This window comes from Pongo pygmaeus, chromosome 1 (genome assembly GCF_028885625.2).
Source record: "Pongo pygmaeus isolate AG05252 chromosome 1, NHGRI_mPonPyg2-v2.0_pri, whole genome shotgun sequence".
Lineage (NCBI taxonomy): Eukaryota > Metazoa > Chordata > Mammalia > Primates > Hominidae > Pongo > Pongo pygmaeus.
In genome coordinates, this window is record NC_072373.2 from 115,835,898 (window position 1) to 115,861,703 (window position 25,806).

General features: G+C 43.5%; 2 protein-coding genes across 6 annotated transcripts; one reads left to right on the forward strand and one right to left on the reverse strand.

Moving 5' to 3' along the window:
• Positions 1-933: 933 nt before the first annotated feature.
• On the reverse strand, positions 934-10,049 carry DCLRE1B (DNA cross-link repair 1B). Its single transcript, XM_054463485.2, has 4 exons — positions 9,246-10,049; positions 7,861-8,026; positions 6,848-7,030; positions 934-3,892 (listed from the first exon to the last, which is right to left on the reverse strand). The coding sequence occupies exons 1-4, from the start codon at positions 9,432-9,434 to the stop codon at positions 2,832-2,834; spliced, it is 1,599 nt and encodes a 532-aa protein (XP_054319460.1). The 5' UTR covers positions 9,435-10,049; the 3' UTR covers positions 934-2,831.
• On the forward strand, positions 9,843-19,938 carry AP4B1 (adaptor related protein complex 4 subunit beta 1). Of its 5 annotated transcripts, none has more exons than XM_054463443.2 (11): positions 9,854-9,989; positions 10,227-10,415; positions 12,158-12,382; positions 13,135-13,265; positions 13,638-13,785; positions 14,624-15,120; positions 16,216-16,299; positions 17,076-17,179; positions 18,529-18,736; positions 18,956-19,237; positions 19,502-19,938. In XM_054463443.2, exons 2-11 carry the CDS (start codon positions 10,303-10,305, stop codon positions 19,927-19,929), a joined length of 2,220 nt encoding a protein of 739 aa, XP_054319418.1. In that variant the 5' UTR covers positions 9,854-9,989; positions 10,227-10,302; the 3' UTR covers positions 19,930-19,938. The 5 variants fall into 5 exon arrangements, with proteins under 5 accessions (XP_054319447.1, XP_054319418.1, XP_054319409.1 ...); XM_054463434.2 differs by having other exon boundaries at positions 9,892-10,031; XM_054463453.2 differs by lacking the exon at positions 9,854-9,989 and adding an exon at positions 9,993-10,078.
• Positions 19,939-25,806: the final 5,868 nt, after the last annotated feature.

Below are 25,806 nucleotides of genomic sequence, written 5' to 3' on the forward strand. Positions count from 1 at the left end.
AAATCAAACAACTGCTAATCTCTAGTATAAGAAGGCAGACATTTTTTCTTTTAGCATAGTATGGAATTTTCCCATTATGAAAACACAAACATGGCTGGGCACAGGGGCTCATGCCTGTAATCCCAGCACTTTGGGAGGCCAAGGTAGGGGGGATCACTTGAGACCAGGAGTTCAACACCAAGACCAGCCTGGGCAACATAGTGAAACCTCATCTCTACAAAAAAAAAAAAAAAAAAAAAAAAAAAAAAATGAGTTGGGCATGGTGGTGCATGCCTACAGTCCCAGGTACTCAGGAGGCTCAGGTGGGAGAATCTCTTGAGCCTGGGAGGTCGAGGTTTCAGTGAGTTATGGCTGTGCCACTGCACTCCAGCCTGAGTGACAGAGCTAAAACCTGTCTCCAAAAAAAAGCCAAACAAACAAACAAATGCAAACATGCTACCAACAACTAAATTCCTCAAAGTCTTTTGCTTCCCCTCCCCTATCTGAATGCATATAGAACCCACTTCAAGGAACAGGTGTGACACAGCATGTGCCAAGAGTAGACGGGCTCCCTTGTTGCTAGAAGATAACGCCAATATGGGGACCCTTGTACTGAGAACTACCTTATCTCTCCCAGCCACCTTTGGCCGCATAGAAGTGAGACAGCTAGAGGATGCTAGAGGAAGTCCAGCTAAATTTGCCCACACAGTTTAGTAAATATTTATTAAGTTAACACATGAGATGATTTTCCATGTGTTAACATGTACCGTTCTTGTGATGTCACTTAAACTTCATGAGTCTTCAAGGTATTTTAATGCTATCCTGTCTGCAGAAAAGATGGTCAGGAAATCTTTCTGGAGGGCAATTCAGCACAACTGGTATCAAGAACTTAAAACTATAATCTAACTCCAGTAATTTACTTTAAGGAAATAAAAATGCAAAATATATGCATAAGGTTGTTCATTGTAATATATGTAATTAGAAAAACAGTACACAAAATGTTGAATATGGGAATAGCTTAGTTAAGGTATACTCACATGATAGGGTATTATACAAATATTAAAAATGACATTTTTGAACAACATCTAATAAGTGAAATGCTTAAGATATCACGAAATTAAAATGTAGGCTATAAAATTGTATACAATATTACCTCAACTTTGAAAAACATTTACATATTTAATACATCTACATGCATAGAAAAAAAAACTAAAAGAAAGCAAATCAATTAATCTACGAGGAATTAAAATTTTTTCTCTATTTTTTTTGACATTCAAAGTTTCTTATGTTATATACAGATTAATTTCTTTCAAGAACCAGAAGCTAAAGAGAACCAAAATCTGAAAGACCCATCCTGTGGCAGTCACTGAGCTAGGAGAATTTTACCAATTATTTGATCTCCATAGTAATCATGAGAGGTAGGAATCTCAAGTCCATCTTACAGATGAGGAACTAGGCTCCACAATTTAAGTAATTGCTCAGGGTGCCACAGATTCGAGCCTAGGTAGTGCCCATGTTTCCTGCTGCACCAAATGCCTCACCTGCTGTGGCTCCTAATAGGACGTTGGGAGACTTACAACAAAGGTCATTGACAAAACAGAGCTGTGTACAGCTTTCCCAAGAGCAATTGCTTTCTAAACTCTCTATTTCTCTCTCAAAGCAGAAAACTCTTTCAAATCCCCTGGACAAGAAATGGAACCTTCTTCATTGCTAGGGCTCGAGGTTCCATCCCAAAGCAGTTTTGATCCAGATGCCCAGCTCCACAAGTCTGTGCCCTCTCAGAGCCTATTCCCTCATAGCCGTGGTATCAGCTATCCCGCTTACTAGTTTGGCATTTTGTCAGGTTATGAGCAGAAGGACAGGGCAGACTGCACACCCCCATCCCTTCCCGCCAGCTGGCTCCTTGGTGTCTTCCTTGGATACTAAAACAAACAGGCTGTGTGCTCTGGCTCCCTACACAATCCAAGGGGTGGGGGGAGCAACAAATATCCCAGCTATGTGAACAATTGGAGGAATATCTGACAACACATTTGATATTTTGTAACTGTTTCAGCCAAATAGGGTCTCCAGGCCGGGGAGTCCCTTCACACCCAAAGCCTTGTTGTTCAGCTGGGTTCTAGGTACTGCCTTGGAGAGAGCTGCCCAGCCCCCGAGCTGGCTCTGTTCCACATGGATCCCAGTGATACTGGGATACTGCACATCCTCATGAAGGACATAGAGGCAGAATTTTCACTACTGTTCCAAGACCTCTTCATTGCTTCCTGTTCCCTCCCAGAGGCAGAGACAGGAAATTATTTGGATGGAGGTCACAGCAAGTCAGTGACGTTCAGGATTGAAGCATGCAGCGCCATAGTTCATAATTTTAAAAATAGAACTCCCTAGGGATTTTGATCTGAGAAGAGGGAGAAGGGGACATGGAGAATGGCTCATGACACCACAAAACAGCAACAGGAATAACCTGGTCCTTTTTGATTCAGACTCTTTACCTCTTTCTGTACCCACATAAGAGGATTGCATGTTCACAGAAGTTTGAGAAATACTGGGTTAAACAAGGTTAAACAGATTAAGTTGCTGTAGGACTTCAAAGAACTTTTAATTTGCTCACGTGTACTCCAAAGATTTTATAACAAAAAGTATTTCTTAAACATACTCAATTATAAAACGAAGGATTCCATAGGCACGAGGACCCCAGTGAACAAGTTTTGGGAAGTGCTGCTCTGCGGTGGGTCCATAAGAGTCTTGTAAAGATAGAAAAGCAGGCCCCAAAAACAAACTCTTTCCCACCAGCCATCAGTTACTATCTTCAAAACTGCAGTGTGGGCTCAATGTTGTCATTCTATACTCTCCTGTCTTCAGCAGGGTTTATGGTATTTTTCCACTTGCTGGTCAAAGCTCCTGGAAGAATACCCTGCCTGGAAAAAGTTCACTGGAGTCAGAAGGTATTTGAGTGCTAGACCCCTGAATTCAGTAGCTAGAAGAGGGGTGCCCTTGCTGCTGTGGGACAGGGGAGAACCATGGCCCATCCAGGCACTCTGATTCCCTGTGGCTTCTGGACCTCTATCATCATCTCCCATGGGTACCAAGGGGGACCCTAAACCAATTTCCTCCCTGGTTTTTAGAGAAATAAACTCCTCATCTGTAGACCTTAAGTGCACTGAAAATCCCAATGGGGCCGTCCACATAGTCACCCTCTTTCGAGACTCACAGAAAGGCACTGCCTTGTTCCATTCTTTGCTATAGAGGTCTGGGAACAACTGCTTCTTGATCCTCAAAGGATGGTGGGAAGGCTGCTTTTCAAGGTTCGCAGGCCAGGGAGAAAGTTTCTCTTTCTTGGCCTTCTTTGAGTCTCTGTCAGCTTGAGATTGATCAGCACCTTCCTCAGGGGATTCAAACACAACACCTTGGGTTCTCGGCCTCTTTAGCCTCCTTTCTAACAGCCAGAGAAAGCTTGGTTTTCTAGAGGAAGAACTCATGTATTGCTGTACAGAGTCCGGAATCAGGGGCACGGAAATCCTGGGGCTCAGACTGTCCTGAAAGCCTCCACAGGGCCGCCGACTGACAATGGGCACCACCTGGCAAGGCTTCAGTGCTGCGACAAAGGCACAAAGCTCAGAGTAGGAGGAATGGTCAGAGTAAGGGATGACGTGGATATCAGGGTGGGAGCTGTGGATTTTTCGGCTTGTGGGAAGGATAGCAATGGTAGGGTGGGTCTGGTTCCAACGCAGCATGTTGGAATGGCAGATCTCCATATGGTCTACGGCATGGATGCGGCCAGCCTTCTCCTCCACTGTGAACACATCTGCCAGGCCCAGTAGCTGTACCAACTCCAGGCGCCGAGGACTCAATACCACCCAGGTCTGAAACTCCAGGGCCAGCTGCTCCAGCAGTGATTCCTTTCCCAGGCTGTAGAGTCCTAAATAATGTTCAATGTATTTGGGAAAGTAAGAGAAGGAAGAAAATTAAGCTATTGGAAAATCCTAATAAATCAACAAAATGTTTAACAAAAATAGATACAATTCATGGAGAAATCCAGGGAGAATATCAAGGAAGAGGTGGCATTTGAGCTAAGACATATGAAGGGGAATGACACAGAATCCACTCATTCATTTAGTTCAACAAAAGAGAGCATCTAGCAAGTTTCAGGCACCATGAAAACTAATAAAGAAAACTGTCAGCCCTCAAGAAGTACAATCTACAAGGAGACCCAGAAAAACCACAGTTAAGAGCAACGTTAAAGATATGTGTACAGGCCGGGCACTGTGGCTCACACCTGTAAGCCTACCATTTTAGGAGGCTGAGGTAGGAGGACTGCTTGAGCTCAGGAGTTCAAGACCAACCTGGGCAACCTGGCAAGACCCTGTCTCTACAAAAATAAACAAATAAGCATGTTGGTGCACGCCTATAGTTCCTGGTACACAGGAAGCTGACGCGGGAGGATCACTTGAGTCCGGGTGGTCCAAGCTGCAGTGAGCTGTGATCATGCCACTACCCTCCAGCCTGTGCAACAGAGTGAGACCCTGCCTCTTAAAAAAAAAAAAAAAAAAAAGTATACAGTATTGTATCTAACAGGTGATGGAGTTAGGGAAAGTTAGGCTAAATCTTAAAGGATGGGCAAGGTTAACCTGGCAAGGAAAGGGTAGAAAGGGTATAGTGGAAAACATTTTAAGAGGGGTCAGTTTGCTGTTACTAAAGTAAAGAAGGAATTGATAAGAAATGATACCAGAGAGGCAAGCAAGGGCCATATAATAGAGGGTCTTATATGTACCGCTAAGAAGCTCGGACTTCATTGTGTAAGTGAAGGGGAGCCACTGAGTGTGAAGCAGGAAAACGGCTAATTCTAATCATAAGAATAATATGCTCAGAGCAGGGCTTTAAAAAGAAAAATATGGTAATAATATTTTTGACTGCCAGGATGAGAAGAAGCTGGAGTGGAAGTTTCAATTGAAGGGCCCAAATAGTACTTACAGAGAAAGAAATGGAGACATTAATTTGGGTAATGGTTATGGTAACAGATATGGGAGATGTTGTTTAATAGCTGTTCTCAGACCTTTTCTGAAGAAGTTTCAAATCCACAACCAGATTGTGAACGCCTTAAAATGAAGTATGTATTATGTATATCCACTTTATTCCTGATTATGTTTCAAAATCTCACTCCTTGGGCACAAATGGAGCTGATTTGTCTACTCTCTATATATATTCCCACTTCCACCTCCCCACAGGTCCTTCCCTACCAGACTGTGAGCCCTCCAAGTCAGAGACTATATTTTATTCATCTTTATATCCCCACTGCCTATTGGATACTTGGTACTTAGTGGGTAGAGGCTTATTAGATATTTGCAAAATTAATCAAGGCTTACTATAGCATCCTCCTAGCCAGCTTTGCTTTTTTGAGAAAATTCTGCATTAAAACATTAAGAATCGTTAGGTCTTTATAAGTAGTTAAGCAATCCTGAGAGTAGAGGATATTTCTCAATCAATTTGGTAGTCACCCTGGAAGGTATATAATTTTTTCAATGTCTTTGTTTAGTCTCATTTTGAAACTCCTTTCAGAGTTGAGACATGTCTTTTTCAAATATTTATAATGGTGGCAAGTCTTTGTCCTTTTGTAGACTCACAAATTTGGAAACAACCAAAAAAGTAATTTAGAACCAAATCTATTATATTTATTTATTTTATAAAACAAAAATGTATTTTCATAAACTATTCCAAATGGCAACTCCAAGAAAGAGTCCTCGACAATGTTTTATACTATTTATAATCAGTAGAACAAGCACAAACCTGTTTTTTCAGTATACTTAATTTAAAGCACAACGCTCACTTAAATATCTATGTTCTGATAAATTTCATTCATTCATATTGAATGCTTCTGTGTCAGGCATTAGTGTAGGCATTTGTGATATACCTATAATAAAACAGAACCTGCCATAGTGGAATTCACATTCTAGCAGGGGGAATCAGACAATAAAAAGTCCAATAAATACATAAATTATAGAATATATTGCAAGGTGATGAGTGCATATTGTCCCTCTTCTACTTAAAATCCTTCAATAGCTCTTGGTTGGGTTTAGGATCAAGTCCAAAATGGCTTAACAGCACTACAGCCCCTCTTGCCTTTTCAGCCTCCTTGCCTACTGTGTGCCTGTCATACTGGCTGCTGCTTCTCTGTTCCACAAACACACAAAGTCTCTTCCCATTTCCAGTGATGCTCTTAAGGACTTTATGCTTGTGTGTGTGTGTGCACATATGTGCAGGTGCCAGAGGAAGTGGGTGATAGACAACAAGTAAGCAATAGCATATTTAAAAATGTATACAGTATATGAGTGCTATAAAAAAATGAAAAAAATGAATTGGTATAGGTGATCAGGAGTTAGGAATGGGGATGGTGGGCAGGCTGCAGTTTTACTTATTTCATTCATTCATTCATTCATTCATTCATTCATTCATTTATTGAGACAGGGTCTTGCTCTGTCATCCAGGCTGGAGTGCAATGGCATTTACATGGCTCACTGCAACCTTGACCTCCTACTGGACCCAGGCAATCCTCCTGTCTCAGCCTCCTGTGTAGCTGGGACCACAGGCATGCACCATCATGCCCAACTAGTCTTTAAATTTTTTGTAGAGACAGGGTCTTGCCATGTTGCCCAAGCTGGTCTCAAACACCTGGGCTCAAATGACCCTCCCGTCCTGGCCTCCCAAAGTGCTGGGATTATAGGCGTGAGCCACCACACCTGGCCAGGTTGCAATTTCAAATAAGGTGGTCAGTGTAGGAGAAAGTGAGAACTGCCCAAAGATCTGAAAGATGTGAGAACCCTTAAAGAATCTAGTTTACTATCTACAGGTGACAGGAAACTGAAAGGAAACAACTCACCAATCTTTATGTTATGTTGTGGATGTTTTCGAATAAGCTGGACAATCTGGTGGGCAGCTTCTTGTCGGGAAGGAAGAACCAGGGCTGGGTTGCAATTGGTGTTGTCTAGGTATAAAGTATGGATCTGTTTCCCCAGTGTCAGAGCTGGCTCCTTTAGCATGGATGGTGTGTATCGAAAATCACCTGGAAGAATATGTATATGGGGGCAGAAGGTCAGAGACAAAAGAATAAAAGACAAGCCTCTCCTACCTCCAACAATAGACAGGCATTTGCTTACTAGTCTGTGAAAAAACTATTATGTAGCCTGGCACTGAACTAGGCAGTATAGCTGCATGGTTTCTTTGTTGTAATGTCTCCATCCTACTCCTATTTTTCAATTACTCTTCACAAGGTTCAGACCCTTAGAGTGGGAAATCGGCCAGGCGCAGTGGCTCACACCTGTAATCTCAGCACTTTGGGAGGCCGAGCCAGGTGGATCACCTGAGGTCAGGAGTTCAAGACCAGCCTGGCCAACATGGTGAAACCCCGTCTCTACTAAAAATACGAAAATTAGCTGGGCGTGGTGGCGGGCGCCTGTAATCCCAGCTACTTGGGAGGCTGAGGCAAAAGAATCACTTGAACCCAGAAGGCAGAGGTTGCAGTGAGCCACCATCACGCCACTGCACTCCAGCCTGGGTGACAAGAGTGAAACTCCGTCTCAAAAAGAAAAAAAAAAAAAAGAGTGGGAAATCAGTTGAGATGGGGTCACTATGTTCATTTGTGATGAAGTTAGAAGGCCTCCAGCGCCTCCAGACTTCTATTGAGTTAAGGCTGCTCAAGAAAAGTCTGCCAGGTGTGGTGGCTTGTGCCAATAATCCTAGCTACTGCAGAGGCTGAAGCGGGAGGATCACTTGATGTCAGGAGTTTGAGACCAGCCTCGGCAACATTTCGAGGCCCCAGTCTATACATTAAAAAAAAAAAAAAAAAGTAACATCTAGTCTGGAGAAGTCACTGGGATTCCTTGAGAGGCCCACCTGTGTAGAGGATGGTTCCAAAATATCCTTCAAAGAGAAACATGACAGAACCAGGACAGTGATTGGCATCGAGGAGGGTTACGGTCATTGTCTCTTGTCCAATTTCATCTAGGGGTAATACATGGCTCTCACCAACCTCCAGGGCTTGGATCCATTGCTTAGATACCTGAGAAAACAGTTAGTCATCCCAGTGACCACTGACTCCCCTCCCTGTTACCTCCCCGGGTCAGGGACTATCCCTTACATGAATCAGGAAAGCTGACCAAATCCTGAGCCACCGGGAGCAGAAGCCGTAATGGGGATTCCCAAGCAATCTGCCCTTCCTCCTTCCACTCCCCATCCCACCCTTTGTACAACTTAAAGAGTTCAGCTGGCCGGGCGTGGTGGCTCACGCCTGTAATCCCAGCACTTTGGGAGGCTGAGGCGGGTGGATCACGAGGTCAGGAGATCGAGGCCATCCTGGCTAACACGGTGAAACCCCGTCTCTACTAAAAAATACAAAAAAATTAGCTGGGTGTGGTGGCGGGCGCCTGCAGTCCCAGCTACTTGGGAGGCTGAGGCAGGAGAATGGCGTGAACCCGGGAGGCGGAGCTTGCAGTGAGCCGAGTTTGCGCCACTGCACTCCAGCCTGGGCAACAGAGCGAGACTCCATCTCAAAAAAAAAAAAACAGTTCAGCAAACAGTCTAGTCAGCAATTCCCAAACTTACTCCTGATCTTAATCTCTTGGAGACTTAAGGGTGGGATGGGGAGAAAGCTGGAGACCCACGCAGCACATTAGGTGGATTCTTAAGATGAGGCAAGTTTAGGCGGGGCGTGGTGGCTCACGCTTGTAATCCCAGCACTTGGGGAGGCTGAGGCGGGCGGATCACTTAAGGTCAGGAGTTAGAAAACAGCCTGGCCAACATGGTGAAACCCCGTCACCAAAACACAAAAAACACAAAAAATTAGCTGGGCGTGGTGGCATGCGCCTGTAATCTCGGCTACTCAGGAGGCTGAGACAGGAGAATCGCTTGAACCCGGGAGGCGGAGGCTGCAGTGAGCCGAGATCGCGCCACTGCACTCCAGCCTGGGCAACAGAGCGAGACTCTGTCTCAAAAAAAAAAAAAAAAAAAAGGCAAGTTTGGGAAACATCCGCCTAGCTTACGTATAAAGGTAGGAATAGTTTCCTTGGCTGGATTAAAATATTTCCTCAACTTATAGCTAACTATCTCAAGTTGGTCAATTGGAAAACACGTTCCTATTCTGGGTTAAAGATGCATTTTTGGATTCAAACAACTTCCAAATCAGTCTTCGTGGCCCCCATTCTATGACTCCAAGAATGACAGGTTGAAGTCCCAATCCAGATGCCTGGACCAGCTCTCGGAGACCGACTCCAGCCCCATACCTGTAGGTGACGATGCAAGAGGTGGGCTGTAATTGGGGAGCAGTAGAGGGGCCGGGCCCAGGTGCTAGACAGGCCCACGGTGTGGTCCGAATGCATGTGAGACAAGAAGAAGAGCCGTGCGGTGCCAGCCCGGCGCAGGCTCCAGAAGTCCACTGCGATGGGCGTATGGGGGATCAGGACCCCATTCATGGTGGTAGGGTTGGAGTCACCAGTGGGATCTTCTCCACGGGGGCAGGGCTCCTGCGTGAGGCTTCCACAACGGCGTCCCGATAAAAGTCATGCTGGGGCAAGAACAGGGCCAGAGACCCTAAGGGAAAGAGCCCAGCAGAGGAATAAGTTACCAGAGTGGACAGAAAAAGGAAGTGACCGTGCCCGCTGGAGCCCAAATCGCGGAGGGCGCTGGACACTCCCAACCGCGCGGGAGCGGAGGCCGAGCCGGGCACTCAAAGCGCGCGCTGCTGGGAGGAGGCAGGCCAAAGTAGCCGATTTCCGATTGCCCGCCGCAGCTCCACCAGAGGGAGCCGCGCGGCTGCGCCTGGAGGGTGAGAGGTTGGGGGAAGGGCATCCTAAGGTCGGAGTCGCGACTACGCTTAGCGCTTGCTCGCGGGGAGACCGGCAGCGCGCTTCTGTTTGGTCTCTTGACAAGGGGGCGGGACTTCCGCAGAAAGCAAGATTGGGCCTATCCGCGATGAGAACGGCGTGGAGGCGCAATTAAGGCTGGAACTGGAGAGGGAGGGGTCTGAGGTCAGTCGGACGCGGCGCTGGAAATCGGCGGAGGGCCTAGAGGTAGCGGGAGCGATCTGTGGGCGGGGCGAACGGCCTGCCGGCCGACGGTAGGGCCTGAAGAGCCTAGGGTGGGGCTCGCGGGGTCGCGGAAGGCGTGGAAGTGTGCCAGGGCCAGCGTGCCGGCCCTACGGAAGCCGAGCCTGAGGCGAGGTCTCGCCTTTTGTATTTTCACTGACTCATATTTCCTTTACTCAGGCTCCCACATCAGGGCGAGAAGGAGCCCACGAGTTACCGTGGGAGCTGTGGGAGCTGCCCTGTGACTGTTAGGAAGATGCCGTACCTTGGCTCCGAGGACGTGGTGAAGGAGGTGAAGAAGGCTCTGTGTAATCCTCACATTCAAGCTGATAGGCTGCGCTACCGGAATGTCATCCAGCGAGTGATTAGGTATCACCTAACTCCCTTCGCGTGCTAACTGCTCCCTTTGCAATCCCCATCAGGGCTCACTAGCCCCAGTCTCTCTGAAAGGGTAAATTAGCTTTCACACGTGACAGTTATATGGTTCGGTCTTCGTCCTGCTGCTTTGGAGTACCATGTCAGTCTCCCCTCTGCAGCATCTTTTACTCAGCTGGGTAGTTTCCTCCATATCACGGGCTTGAACAATTACTGGTGACTCCTGGATCTGTAATATAGCTAGTACAGACTTCCTTTTTTAGCTTCAGACCCACGTATCCCACTGCCTGCTTGGCATTTCCACGTGCGTGGTTTATCAAAAGTCTGTCCGAAATAGCCCGGACATTCTTCTGTCTTCCTCAAACCTGTTCGGCTTACATTTGTGTTGATGAATGCCACCAGCAGCCGACTATGCGTGGGAACCAACCTTGAGGACACCTGATCCCTCACTTCTTATGTCAGATGGTTTGAATTCATAATTCTAAATATCCATCCTCTCTTGTTTATTAGCATTGTTGTTCTGGTCCAGGCCTTCATCAACAAAGCAATTGCAGCAGCTTACTAGTAGGCCACTTTGCCTCATTTGAGACAGAACTTTTCCATTATACATATCTGAACACATAACTCTTGCCTACAGCTATGGTTCACAAACTTCACTATGCACAAAAATCCCTTGGGGTGCTTTTTGTCATCCAGTCCAGGGATTGATTCTGATTTCAATAGGGTGGGAGGGAACCCAGGAATCTGCATTTTTAATAAACATTTCAGCTGATTCCAGTAGGAGACCAGTTTGAGAAACAATAAAGTCCAAACTTATCACAGCACCCAAGGAACAAGCTGTTAATTCAACTACCTACAGACTCTAAAAAAAATGTGTGCCGCTCCTGCTCATGTCTACGTACCTCATAGCATGTATCTTTACCTTGCTATTACATCTGCCTAGTGAGCTCCTGCTCATTCAGCTAAAGTATTACTTCCTCTGTGAAGAAATATTTTCTGACTTCCTGCCAGTGTCAGACCTCTGAATCCCCTCTGCACCTTGTACAATACTTCTGTTTAAATACTTATCTATCATACTGTAATTAACGGTATTCTCATCTGGCTCATTAATAGATTTGAAGTTCCTAGAGGTTTCAGACCACACCTTCTTCAAGATTATGTCCCAAGAGCATATCCCTGGATGTAAAAGTTGAATTTCACCAAAGTACTAGGGATTCAATAAGTGTTTGTTGAGGCTGGGCGCGGTGGCTCACGCTGGTAATCCCAGCACTTTGGGAAGCCAAGGCGGGTGGATCACCTGAGGTCAGGAGTTCGAGACCAGCCTGGCCAACATGGAGAAACCCCGTCTCTACTAAAAATACAAAAATTAGCCGGGTGTGGTGGCATGCACCTGTAGTCCCAGCTACTTGGGAGGCTGAGGCAGGAGAATCGCTTGAACCTGGGAGGCGGTGCTTATAATGAGCCGAGATTGTGCCACTGCACTCTAGCCTGGGTAACAGCAAGACTCTGTCTCAAAAATAATAATAAGTGTTTGTTGAATGAATAGAAGAATAATGTTTATTATAGGCCTATGGTATGAAGTATTGTGTGATATAATAGACAAGGTAATCCTGGCTGCTACCCTCTAAGAGATCACAATCTAGTTGGGTAACCAGGAGATATGTAAGTAAAACTCCCTCCATTGTAAGTTGGGGATTTTGCATTTTACTTCCTTCTGTCATGTGCGTTGGTTTCAGGTACATGACTCAAGGCTTGGACGTGTCTGGTGTTTTTATGGAAATGGTGAAGGCCAGTGCCACTGTAGATATTGTCCAGAAGAAGTTGGTTTATCTGTACATGTGCACATATGCTCCCCTGAAACCAGATCTGGCTCTCCTGGCCATCAATACGCTGTGCAAAGACTGCTCAGACCCCAATCCAATGGTGCGAGGGCTGGCGTTACGGAGCATGTGTAGCCTCAGGTGAGTACCCTCTTCTCTGTCTGGTCCTAAATGGCTGATGAATTCAAGACATCACAGTGTAGGTTTTTAAAGAGGATAATTTATTTGAGCTCCTTAATACTGGGGAAAACATTATCATACCCTGAACTCAGATTTTCAGCCACTGCTTTGGCTTAATAACCTGTATCATATAATTTTATTAGAGGGAGTTTTTGATTCTCACTGTAAGTAAAATAGTCCTCAGTTTTGGTTAAATATCTCTAAACAATTATGTGTATATCTTTTTTTGCTGCCTGTGCATCATTATTCCAAATGAAAAGTCAAATTAGGCTGGGCACAGTGGCTTATGCCTGTAGACCCAGCACTTTGGGAGACTGAGACAGGAAGATTGCTTGAGCCCAGGAATTTGAGACCAGCTGGGCAAGATGGTGAGAGCCTCTATCTACAAAAAATTAAATGGGCATGGTGACACGCACCTGTAGTCTCAGCTACTAGGAAGCCTGAGGCAGGAGGATGGCTTGGGCCCGGGAATTCGAGGCAGCAGTGAGCTATGATCGGGCCACTGGGTGACAAAGTGAGACCCCATCTTGAAAAAAACAAGAAAAAAGCAGAAAAGTCAAATTATGGCTTTTTAAGCTTGATAGAGGCTTTCTGCAATTCTTCATGATCTGATGGGTGCAGCAACTACTAAACCATCTGTTAGGTGAACAGGGGCTGATGTATGTCAAAATTAGTATTTCAGAATCTGGCTAACTCCAGGATGTGTTGCTTAGGATGCCTGGTGTGCAGGAGTATATACAACAGCCTATTCTCAACGGTCTGCGGGATAAGGCTTCATATGTCAGGAGAGTGGCAGTCCTTGGATGTGCCAAGATGCATAATCTTCATGGAGACTCTGAAGTAGGTAAGTTCAGTGTAATCCATCATGGTCAATGTGCCTCCATGATGTATAACTTTATAAAAGATTATGTGGCTTTGGTAGAAAATAATAATGTGGCCCCAGTTCTGTACGTATCTCTTTAAGTAGGATGCAGGGCTTGCTATCTTCTGGAGATGAGAAGTCCTTTCTCTGGGGCCCCAGTGAGATCCTTTGTATTAGCTGCTTAGAACAGTCTGGACATGGCAGTTTTTTTTTTTGCCTTGCACTTTAATGTGGCCTTTGTCATTTTTGTAGCAGAGAAGTTCAACTTTGTCTGCCTGGAGCTATTACTCTGGCTACATCCCTGTTACTCTGAAGCTTTTCTTCTTTATCTAAGAACTTTGTTCTTTTTTATAGATGGTGCCCTGGTAAATGAATTATACAGTTTGCTGCGTGACCAGGATCCAATTGTAGTTGTGAACTGCTTGAGGTCTCTAGAGGAAATTCTGAAACAGGAAGGAGGCGTTGTCATCAATAAGCCCATTGCTCACCATCTCTTAAATCGGTTTGGATGCCTCAGCGCTCTTTTTATTATGAGATCTGCTACCTTGTGGGATCTTGTTGATGTACTGAAGTATTGAACAACTTATATGGGGTAGAAAAGAAAGTTAACCATGATTATTATTATTATTATTTGAGATGGAGTTTTGCTCTTGTTGTCTAAGCTGGAGTGCAATGGCGCTATCTCGGCTTACCGCAACCTCCACCTCCTGGGTTCAAGCAATTCTCCTGCCTCAGCCTCCTGAGTAGCTGGGATTATAGGCATGTGCCACCACGCCTGGCTAATTTTGTATTTTTAGTAGAGACAGGGTTTCACCATGTTGGTCAGGCTGGTCCCAAACTTCTGACCTCAGGTGATCCGCCCGCCTTGGCCTCCCAAAGTGCTGGGATTACAGGCGTGAGCCACCGCACCCAGCCAGTTAACCACTATTAACTCCCTCACATTTCACTGAGAGAATTTCTTTTATTTGCCTTACTTTCCCTTGTTGATATAGAGAAATAGAAATATACCGTGGGAATAGGTTCTACCCTTCTCTAGTCATGTCCCCCAAACTAAGCCATTTATAGTGTCTTAAAATGTAAGGAACCTGGACCCAGTGTATGCTGATCATGTCTTTGGTCTTAGATGAGTGTGCATTTGTATTAACAACTCATCTTGGAATTTTAAGCCTTTTTTGTGTAAACTTTAAATAGTACATGAAAAGTGATTTAATTATGGCACAGCCTATTTTTAAGAATTCTCCCTTTGCTATGATGAACAACCACCTGGTCATACGGCAGTGGCATGGAAATGGTCCTAATTTTGTTGCTAAAATAGCTCTTTTGTTTTCTTTTTTGGATAGGATGTCAAAACTGGACCAATGGGGCCAAGCTGAAGTATTGAACTTTCTGCTACGCTACCAACCCCGCAGTGAGGAAGAACTATTTGACATTCTCAATCTGTTGGATAGTTTCCTCAAGAGCAGTAGCCCAGGTGTGGTGATGGGAGCTACCAAACTTTTTCTGATCTTGGCAAAAAAGTTTCCCCACGTACAAACTGATGTCCTTGTGCGGGTCAAGGGACCTTTGCTAGCTGCCTGTTCTTCAGAGAGCCGTGAGCTCTGTTTTGTTGCTCTTTGTCATGTACGCCAGATCTTGCATAGTTTACCAGGTCACTTTAGCAGCCACTACAAAAAGTTTTTTTGCTCCTACTCGGAGCCCCACTACATCAAACTACAGAAAGTGGAGGTTCTGTGTGAGCTGGTGAACGACGAGAATGTGCAGCAGGTGCTAGAGGAGCTTCGAGGGTACTGCACGGATGTGTCTGCGGACTTTGCACAGGCTGCCATCTTTGCCATAGGTAGGTGTCTGCTCCTTTTCCTTCTTGAGAACCTAGACCAGCCAGCAAGAAAGCTGTGGTTAGAGGAGCCATAGAGAGCAAAGGGCATGAATCTTGCTTCAGAAGCAAAGTACTGTGCACTAAATAATTGGCTCAGTGACTACAAACACGGGGGAAGAGAGTTTTTTTTGTTTTTTGTTTTCTTTTTGGTCAAGATTGGTGTTGCTGTATCTTCCAGGATGGAGAATACAGGTAACACAAACTACAATACTTAAAATTTTTGTTGTCTTCTATCCAAAATGCTTTCCTATACATCATCTTACCACAGTATCGTGAGATAGTCAGGAGAAGTAGACAAATGTCATTAACTTCATTTTAAAGATGAAGACACTCAGGCACAAAAACAGTTATCAAATTGCCAAAAGGCGTATAGTTTTAGAAATGGGACTGAAATCCAGCTTTCCTGACTCAAAGTCCTGTGTTAATCCACCAGTCATTTACTGAGCTTCTGCTGTGGGCTGCGTATTGTGCTGAACGTAGATCAATACAGAATAATTCCTAAATCTTACAGACTTTTTCATAGTGCCCTGTCTGGAATTGAAAAGGCTGGAGTGACTCAAAAACTGAACACAGCTCTTGAGCTAAGTTTTGAAGGATTTCAAGTACAGGAGGAGGAGCAACCCTCATATTTGGAATAAAGCATGGTTATTTTAGGGGCAGAGAAGAGGGAGCAAAGAGGAGACAAGAAATCCTTAGGAGACTGCTGTCAAGTGTCCCCCACAAAAATACTCCATTGCGGGTGTGCTGCAACAAAAAGAGTACCTCATATCTGGCTGCCTTGTAAATACCTTTGTTACTATAAGTTTTCAACCTTGTTTAATGGGGAATTGTTTTGCTATGAGCTTTCAGTTTTCTAGTAGTCAGTGAGAAAAAATGATTTTTACCAAAGTTCTCTTTATAGCAAACTTATATTCTTAGTTCATTAAGTAAGGAGTGAATTTTTTTCTTTTTTTTAGATAATTCTGTTTCTTTTGTCTTTGACTGGTGGGAGATGATTTTAGATTGAGGTGCTAATATTTCACTTAGCAGTTTTCTCTGCTTTCCCTTCTTCTGTAGGTGGCATTGCCAGGACTTACACAGATCAGTGTGTTCAGATTTTAACAGAGTTGCTGGGTCTTCGACAAGAGCACATTACCACAGGTAATGCCTGCCTTTTTAGGATTTTTGGTTTTTTTTGTCAAGTGCCTGGCCTATAGTAGTTACTCAAAACATGTTTGTTGTTGAATGAGTAATATAGAGATTTGAACTTTTCCTTGCATCATCATCTGTCGCTGTTAGAGAAGCATAAAGTCTATAGATCTAATAGGATATTGAGTCTTCAGGCTGCCATGAGTCTATAAGGCTATACTATAGATAATGAAGGCTACTAGGATGACCTTGCTTGATATTTCACCATCTTTACTTCTCTTTTTGTTTTATGGCAGTATGCTATAGGCAGTGGCTTCCAGGGTTGGGACTAGGGTAAGTCAAGCAAGATGCCTAGGATGCAAAATTTAAGAAGGCACTCACTCTTAGGTTCCTGCAAGAGCCAATCCTGCATGTCTTCTTCAATTTTGAACCCTAGGCACCTCACTTGTGTTATCATTTTCCCAGGCCTGGTGGTTCCATTTATACTGTCTTTCGTGTTTCATTCAACAGCAATACTACCCCACATTTGCATACGGCTTAACATTTTACAAAGTGCTTTTTCATACGTTAGTTCATTTATCCTCACGTCAATCTGATAAGAGCAATATGCATTCAAGAAATTATTGCTCATTTCATTACATTTCTTAGATAACCATTGACCACACCTCCAAAACCCATTTTACAGAAATCCAGCCAGAACCATGAGTCTGAATACATGACTGTTCTTAAGAATCCTGCCTACCTGGAGGCTCTAATCCTGTGCTCTTGTACCCTGGCCTGTATTGTAGTGGTGGTGCAGACTTTCCGAGACCTGGTTTGGTTGTGTCCTCAGTGTACTGAAGCTGTGTGTCAGGCCCTGCCCGGCTGTGAAGAGAACATTCAAGATAGTGAGGTAGACTATAATTTTCCTTTACTTCTAGGTAGAGGGAGAATGCTTGAAACCCTGCCCTTTGAAATGGAATCTAATTATTCTCTCTACCCTGTGTTTGAAGTGGACACTCTTCGAATTGATTGCCACCTTAGATTCTCTTTTGGATATAGATGGCATATAAATTATAAAGACAAGATTTATCTGACGTTTTTTATTACAAAACTCTGATACCATTGTTCTCTTGAACAGTTTTGTTTTGTTTTGTTTTGCTTTGCTTGAGATAGAGTTGCCCAGGCTGGAGTGCAGTGGTGCGATCTCGGCCCACTGCAACCTCTACCTCCCAAACTCAAGTGATTCTCTTGCCTCAGCCTCCCGAGTAGAGTAGCTGGGATTACAGGTGTGCGCCACCATGCCCAGCTAATTTTTGTATTTTTAGTAGAGAGGGTTTTGCTATGTTGTCTAGGCTGGTCTAGAATTCCTAGCCTCAAGTGATCCACCCGCCTCAGCATCCCAAAGAGCTAGGATTACAGGCATAAGCCACTGCGCCCCACCTCTCTTGAACAGTTTTGAGTCAGAGATTTAGACCATGGAGTTTTTAGCTAGAATGAGAATTATAATCATTTGTGAAATTTTTACAAAGATTTGGACGTAATCACAGGTCTACTGACTTAAATATTCAGGGGTGTTGGACCTAGACAGATAAAACTTTTTTTTTTTGAGACAGAGTCTAGCTCTGTTGCCCAGGCTGGAGTGCAGTAATGCCATCTTAGCTCACTGCAACTTCCGCCTCCTGGTTTTGGGCAATTCTCCTGCCTCAGCCTCTCGAGTAGCTGGAACTACAGGCGTGCACCACCACGCCTGGCTAATTTTTGTATTTTTAATAGAGACGGGGTTTCACCATGTTGGCCCGGCTGGTCTCGAACTCCTGACCTCAGGTGATCCACCCTCCTCAGCCTCCCAAAGTGCTGGGATTACAGGCGTTAAGCCACCGTGCCCGGCTGACAGATACATTTTTAAGAAGCTTCACAGATGACTCTGATGTGCACTCTAGGTTAGTAACCATTTTTGTGAAAAATTTAGAGAAATTCTTTGAGCAGCTGCTCAAAGGCCCCAAACCTGAGGAAACCTTATTTATTGCTTAATCCAACATAGGCTATGAAAGTTTTGAGTTTCCTCTTGTGTATTAGAATTTCATTCCTGTTTGTTGTAGAGAGTATAGTAGGGGGAATCAGTAAATTAAATGAAGTAAACTAAAGATTATACCTTTTCTGCTGGCACTAAGCGAAAAGCAAAACCAGTGGCTGTCTATTATCTCCTGTGTTTTAGACAGTCAAGTGTTGAGCACTTGCTCTTATTCCTTTATTCTCTAGGGGAAGCAAGCACTTATTTGGCTACTTGGTGTCCATGGGGAAAGAATTCCTAATGCTCCTTATGTGTTAGAGGACTTTGTTGAGAATGTGAAGTCGGAAACATTTCCAGCTGTTAAGATGGAGCTGCTCACTGCTTTGCTGCGCCTTTTCCTCTCCCGACCTGCTGAGTGCCAGGACGTGCTAGGACGTTTGTTGTATTACTGCATAGGTGGGTTTTTCAGAAGGAAATAGTATTTGCCATGACCCACAGTAAAAATTCTTAATAGCTTTCATTGTTTGGTGAGTCACGTCTGGGACCCGAGAAGAAAATGTGAATGCTTCCTAGGTTTTCCTCTCTCCTTCATTTTTTTCTCCTATTATGGTTGGCACAAGAGTAGGAGGAAAGTGGTTTTGTTTTTAATGAAGTCAATCTGTTGTCTTACCTCAGAGGAAGAAAAAGATATGGCTGTACGGGACCGAGGTCTCTTCTGTTATCGCCTCCTTTTAGTTGGCATTGATGAAGTTAAGCGGATTCTGTGTAGCCCTAAATCTGACCCTACTCTTGGACTTTTGGAGGATCCGGCAGAAAGACCTGTGAATTGCTGGGCCTCAGACTTCAACACACTGGTGCCAGTGTATGGCAAAGCCCACTGGGCAACTATCTCTAAATGCCAGGGGGCAGAGCGTTGTGGCCCAGAGCTTCCTAAAACTTCATCCTTTGCTGCATCAGGTAAAAACAGCCCTTACCTTAAATCTTGTCATGATAAATCTTTACCTTTTCAGTGATTGGTGGAAAGTAGAGTATCCTAGCACTAAACCTCAGACTGTTGCCTGAATTTGAAGCATTTGTGAGCAAGAAAGAGGTTTGTCACTGGTTATTTCAGCCATTTGTCCAAAGATAAAAGTCACATTGTGTACATTTGGGAATTTGGATAAAAAACTTAGCTCCTGCAGATTAAGAACATCTTTCACGCAAGTTTTCTGTGTCTTTTAGGACCCTTGATTCCTGAAGAGAACAAGGAGAGGGTACAAGAACTCCCTGATTCTGGAGCCCTCACGCTAGTCCCCAATCGCCAGCTTACTGCTGATTATTTTGAGAAAACTTGGCTTAGCCTCAAAGTTGCTCATCAGCAAGTGTTGCCTTGGCGGGGAGAATTCCATCCTGACACCCTCCAGATGGCTCTTCAAGTAGTGAACATCCAGACCATCGCAATGAGTAGGGCTGGGTCTCAGCCATGGAAAGCATACCTCAGTGCTCAGGATGATACTGGCTGTCTGTTCTTAACAGAACTGCTATTGGAGCCTGAAAACTCAGAAATGCAGATCTCTGTGAAACAAAATGAAGCAAGAACCGAGATGCTGAATAGTTTTATTTCTGTATTAGAAACTGTGATTGGAACAATTGAAGAAATAAAATCATAACAGAGTCTTGTTGCTTGTCTAGAGTAAGATAAATAACTATTACAGTTTCTTAGTTTTTCTTATTAGAGCTGCCAGTAAGTCCAGATAATATCAGATACAAAGGAGAGTGGAAAATCTAGAAATCAGGATTCTTAAGTTTTTGGCCAAAGAACATTGATTCATTCCTTTCATTCCTATTGGCAATTGACCTCATTTTTCAATGATGATGTTGTAGAGGTTAATGTTGGTAAGGGGATGGGTTGAGGATGGGATTTGGATTATTTCCTAATCAATTTTAGTAATTGTGTTGGTAATTAAAGATGGCTGATGTGTGGAAACTGATAGGGGTCATCATTTGTGGGGGTCATCTTTTCTTCCCTGGATTATTATAGTAAATTCCTAACTGTTCTCATATTTCCAATCGTGCTTTTAGGCCAGATTCCAAAGTCCTTAATATCATCTAAAGTACCTCTTTGGTGTCAAGTCTTGCCACTCCCAAAATGACTTCTTTTCTGGCAGAAGCAAACCATTTGCATTGCAGTTCCCTGTATACACCTGCTTCTTTCACCTCTGTGTTAACTTAAACCTGCTTTTATTTATTGCCTAGAACATTTTCTCACCCTCATATCTTCTTGAATTAACAACCTCGTCTATCTTTCAGTGTTCAGCTCCCTCATAAGCTCCTTCAGGAAGTTTTCTTTAACCCTCACTGCCTTCATTAGGGGTCTCCCTCAAGCTGTCAAAGTAGCCAGAGCATACCTCTAGCAGTAGTACTGTAATTGTTTTCTTGTTGCTTGTCCTCAATTTTTATTCTGTTCTTATCTGACCACATTTTGTACATTGAAGCAACTTATGGCAAGAAGAAATCTCATAAAATGATGGTAAAATATAAATAGTGAATCCAGAATGGGAAAAATTAAAATACCAGTTAAGACCAGCTAGGTTGGGGATGGGGAAATACACAAATGTTCAGGCTGTATGGGCCTATTAGGTGATATAGTTGAGCCTTGATTTGTCTCTGTAGGTGATTTAGCAGTCAGAGTTAAGGGAAACAGTTATAATTGTCATCAGAGAGGAAGAAACATTGATTTCTAAAAGAAATGTACATATAGTTTCACATAGGTGGTACTAAGATATGTGCAAGATCCTATGAGAAGTTAGTAATGGGTTTCACATGACTTTCTTACAGTATTCTTCAACAAAAGCAGAGAGCATGACTTTAATATAGAGCTTAGACTGTGTGCAGTTACTCATGCCTATAACCCAGCACTTTGGGAGGCCAGGGAGGGAGGATTGCTTGATGCCAGGAGTTCAAGACCAGCCTGGGCAGCATAGTGAGACCCTGTCTGTAAAGAAATTGAGTTAGCCAGGCATGGTGGCACATGCCTGAAATCCCAGCTGCTCAAGAGGCTAAGGCAGGAGGATTGCTTGAGCCCAGGAGTTTGAGGTTACAGAGAGTGGTGATCACACCACTGCACTCCAGCCTGGGTGACAGGAGACCCTGTCAAAAAAAAAAAAAAGAACATACAAAAAAGTAGGCTAGATATGGTGGCTTACGCCTTTAATCTCAGCACTTTGGGAGACCAAGGTGGGTGGATCACTTGAGGCTAGGAGTTTGAGACCAGCCCGGGTAATGTAGTGAGATCCCCATCTCTACAAAAGTAAAAAATTAACCAGGTGTGGCAGTGTGCACTTGTAGTCCCAGCTACTTGGGAGGCTGAGGTGGGAGCATTGCTTGAGCCTAGGAGGTCAAGGCTGCAATAAGCTATGCTCATGCCATCGAACTCCAGCCTGGGCTACAGAGCAAGACCCTGTCTCCATGATAATAGTAATAATAACGTGGTGTTTAATGAAGGCATTTCTTCAAGGACTTAAGATAACATGATCCAAGTATATAGCCTTTATCATCCAGCTTAATTCAAGGATTTCTACTACGTAGATACATAGATGAGCACATACCCTTCAGATAATTTTTCACCTATCACCTCTCTCAGCTAGGCTCTTTTTTTTTTTTTTTTTTTTTAAATCTGAGACGGAGTCTTGCTGTGTCACCCAGGCTGTAGTGCAGTGGTGTGATCTCAGCTCACTGCAACTTCTACATTGCAGATTCAAGCCATCCTCCTGCCTCAGCCTCCCAAGTAGCTGGGACTACAGGAATGCACCACCACGCCTGGCTAATTTTTGTATTTTTAGTAGAGCTGGGATTTCGTCATGATGGCCAGGCTGGTAACGCCTGATTTCAAGTGTTACCCAGCCTCAACTAAGCTCTTAATAGGAGTAGATAACAGTATTGAATTTTCTGGTAAGAGCCTGGGTTTTGTGAGTTGTTTATTGAATGGACTTCCCCATTGAACAACCTTTTTTTTTTTTTTTTTTTTTTAGGTGGAGTTTTGCTCTTGTTGCCCAGGCTGGAATGCAGTGGCGTGATTTTGGGTCACTGCAACCTCCACCTCCCGAGTTCAAGCAGTTCTCCTGCCTCAGCCTCCCAAGTAGCTGGGATTACAGGTGCCCGCACCACACCCAGTTAATTTTTTGTATTTTTAATAGAGATGGGTTTTCACCATGTTGGTCAGGCTGGTCTCAAATTCCTGACCTCAGGTGATCCACCTGCCTCGGCCTCCCAAAGTGCTGGGATTACAGGCATGAGCCACCGTGCCTGGCCTGAACAACTTTTAAGAATGATTCTTTCCTTTTATTTCCATAGTGCCTGCCACATAGTATTACTCAGTAAATCTTTATTGAATAAATGGCTGTATATAATTAGATTCTGATGTGTTTTGGGATTGATGTTTGAAATGGGTTTTATGATATTGTATCAACTATATGGAAAATAATGGAATTTATTCTAGACCAGGATTTCTCAAAAGTGGCAATACTGACATTTGAGGCCAGATAATTCTTTGTTGTGAGGGGCTTTCCTCTGCACTGTAGAATGATTATTAGATCTCTGGCCTCTATCTACCCACTGGATGCCAGTAGAACCCTCAGTTGTGACAACTAAAGATGTCTCTAGACATTGTCAAAGGTCCCCTGGGACAGGGGGCAAAATTGCTGTTACTTGAGAACCACTGATTTAGACCATGGATCCTCAGGGACAGGAAAGGGAGGGATTAGAACAGCTTCAGAATTGCATTTTCTGTATTTTTATGGTTCAGCTAAATGGTGAATGTTTAATTAGGTACTAAGAGAAATAAAACTGAAGTGCTGCCAATTCAAAGTGTAGCAAGGGGCTGGGCGTGGTGGCTCACGCTTGTAATCCCAGCACTTTGGGAGGCCGAGGCTGGTGGGTCACAAGGTCAGGAGTTTGAGACCAGCCTGGCCAACATGGTGAAACTCCGTCTCCACTAAAAATACAAAGAATTAGCTGGGTGTAGTGGTGGGCACCTGTAATCCCAGCTACTCGAGAGGCTGAGGCAGGAGAATCACTTGAACTTGGGAGCTGGAGGCTGCAGTGAGCCGAGATTGTGCCACTGCACTCCAGCCCAGGTGACAGAGTGAGACTCCATCTCAAAAAATAAATAAAAAAAAAAAGCATAGCAAGGGAACAGGATGCAGGTGGTAGAAATTGAGTAAACTGATTGACTTTTTAAAATTAAAGACTATAACTGAAATGTTGATCTAAAGAAAATTAGGTATGACTAAGCAACTGAATAAATAATAATACTAAAGTGATCCCAACTATTGGAGCTTTTAGAAGACTATGTTCTATTTGGTTGCTTTTCTATAATGTAAGACGCATACATAGAATATGAAATTGTTGCTTTTGGAAAATATACTTTTAAGATTATCTCAATGAAGAACTGATTTATCCTGTAGCCTGGTTTTACTAATTTATAAGCAAAATGACTAAAGCTCAGGTATACTATGAAGTTAATTCTTTAATATTTCCCCCACTAGGAACTCTGTATAGCTTCTGCAGACATGGGGTTTGATGATGTGATGTAAGTAGATGTTTATATTTTACAATCCATGAAGGTAGTCGATACTGTGCTCTTAGAACAGCAGCATCTAATGTCATTCTTAGTTGACAGGTAAACAGTATGTTATGTATGTAATGAGGTCCCACAAAGACAATAGTGTTTTGGAACACTGCAGAGGCAATAATTTGCATATTACCATCATTTTATAGTTATGAATCAGTGAGTGTGATGTGTTTCCATTACCCCTATTTTTGAACAGGCGTTCTGTTAAAAGTATTCTATTCCTTTCTTAGATATGGGATGTTTAGGGGAGAGGGGACACATTACTTGTTTTCTTAGTTACAAGTCTCCATGTTGAGAGGAGTTACACTCAAGGATCTTCATCCACATGCACATCTGGTACAGATGACAAGATCCTGGACTTTAAGCCAATGATATAATGAGACAAAGCTTTTTGGGGAGGGATGTAAATTGTTGTGGTCAGAGGGTGGCAAGAGAAACAAGTGATGGTGAAAAAATTCTGGTGTCATCATTTTTCAGTAATAATTAAGAGCACAATATTACAACTGCAAGGGTGAAGGTATGTGGGCTGAGGGAAAGGGATAATTTTGGAGGGTGCTATATTGAAGGCCCAGAAGAAGTAAACAAACTTGGAAAAAATTTACTCCACATTGCTAATGACAGCCTGTACTCTGTTTCTATACTTTACAACATTGATTATACAAGACAATGCAAAGGAGTTGAAATTAGATTTTTTTTTTTTTTTTTTGAGACAGAGTCTCGTTTTGTCATCCAGGCTGGAGTGCAAAGGTGTGATCATGGCTCAGTGAAGCCTTGATCTGGGCTCAAGTGATCCTCCTGCTTCAGCCTCCTGAGTAGCTGGGACTATAGGTGCGTGCCACCACCCCTGGACTCAAAATTCGATTTCAAAGATGGCGTAAGCATATTGATAGTGAAATGAGGAAGGTGGTTTATTACTGTGGGAAAAGCTTGAGTTTAATGTAAAACAGACTTGGTTTAAAATTTCTATTCTGCCACTTACTGATGTGTGAACTTGGGCAAGCTATTAAATACCGGCTGGATGGTCTCATAAATATTTTTGTTTTTTATATATTGTTTTGGGAGTATGTCACAAATGTATTTTTTAGAATCCTTCAACTGTCGTTGGCTAGCTCTAATGTGAAAGGAGATTGGCCTAGAATTTTCTCTGAGTGCCCTTCTGATGTTAAAGGTCTGAAGCCTACTTAGTAATAATGAGGTTTCAGCCCTTTTGCCTCTAGAGAGAATGAGCGACAGATAATGACAAATGAAAATAGCACTTTAGCTACATGGCAACATAATTTGTGTTCTTACTCCAAAAGCAATTTATGATTATTTTTAAAAATTAAGACTTTTTAAGAGCAGTTTTAGGTTCAAAGCAAAATTGAAACAAAGGTACAGAGATTTCCCATATACCCTCTGCCTCAACACAAGCATAGTCTTCTCCGTTATCAACATCCTCAATCAAAGTGGTACAATTTGTTGTAACTGACGAACTTACCTCATCAATTATTACCCAAAGTCCAATTACCACCCAAATTCCTCCTCATCTTTTCATGGCCTGATAGCTCTTTTTTTTTTTTTTTTTTGAGACAGAGTCTCGCTCTGTCACCCAGGTTGGAGTGCCATGGTGCCCTCTCAGCTCACTGCAACCTCGGCTTCCCAGGTTCAAGCAATTCTCCTGCCTCAGCCTCCTGAGTAGCTGGGATTACAGGCATGAGCCACCGTGCCCAACCAGCTCATTTCTTTTTAGCACTAAATAATGTCTATTGTCTATATGTATCACAGTTTATTTATTCATTTACCTACTGAAGGACATATTGGTTGCTTCCAAGTTTGGGCAGTTATGAATAAAGCTGCTATAAACAACCATGTGCAAGTTTTTGTGTAGACAAGTTTTCAGCTCCTTTGGGTAGATACCAAGGAGTATAATTGCTAA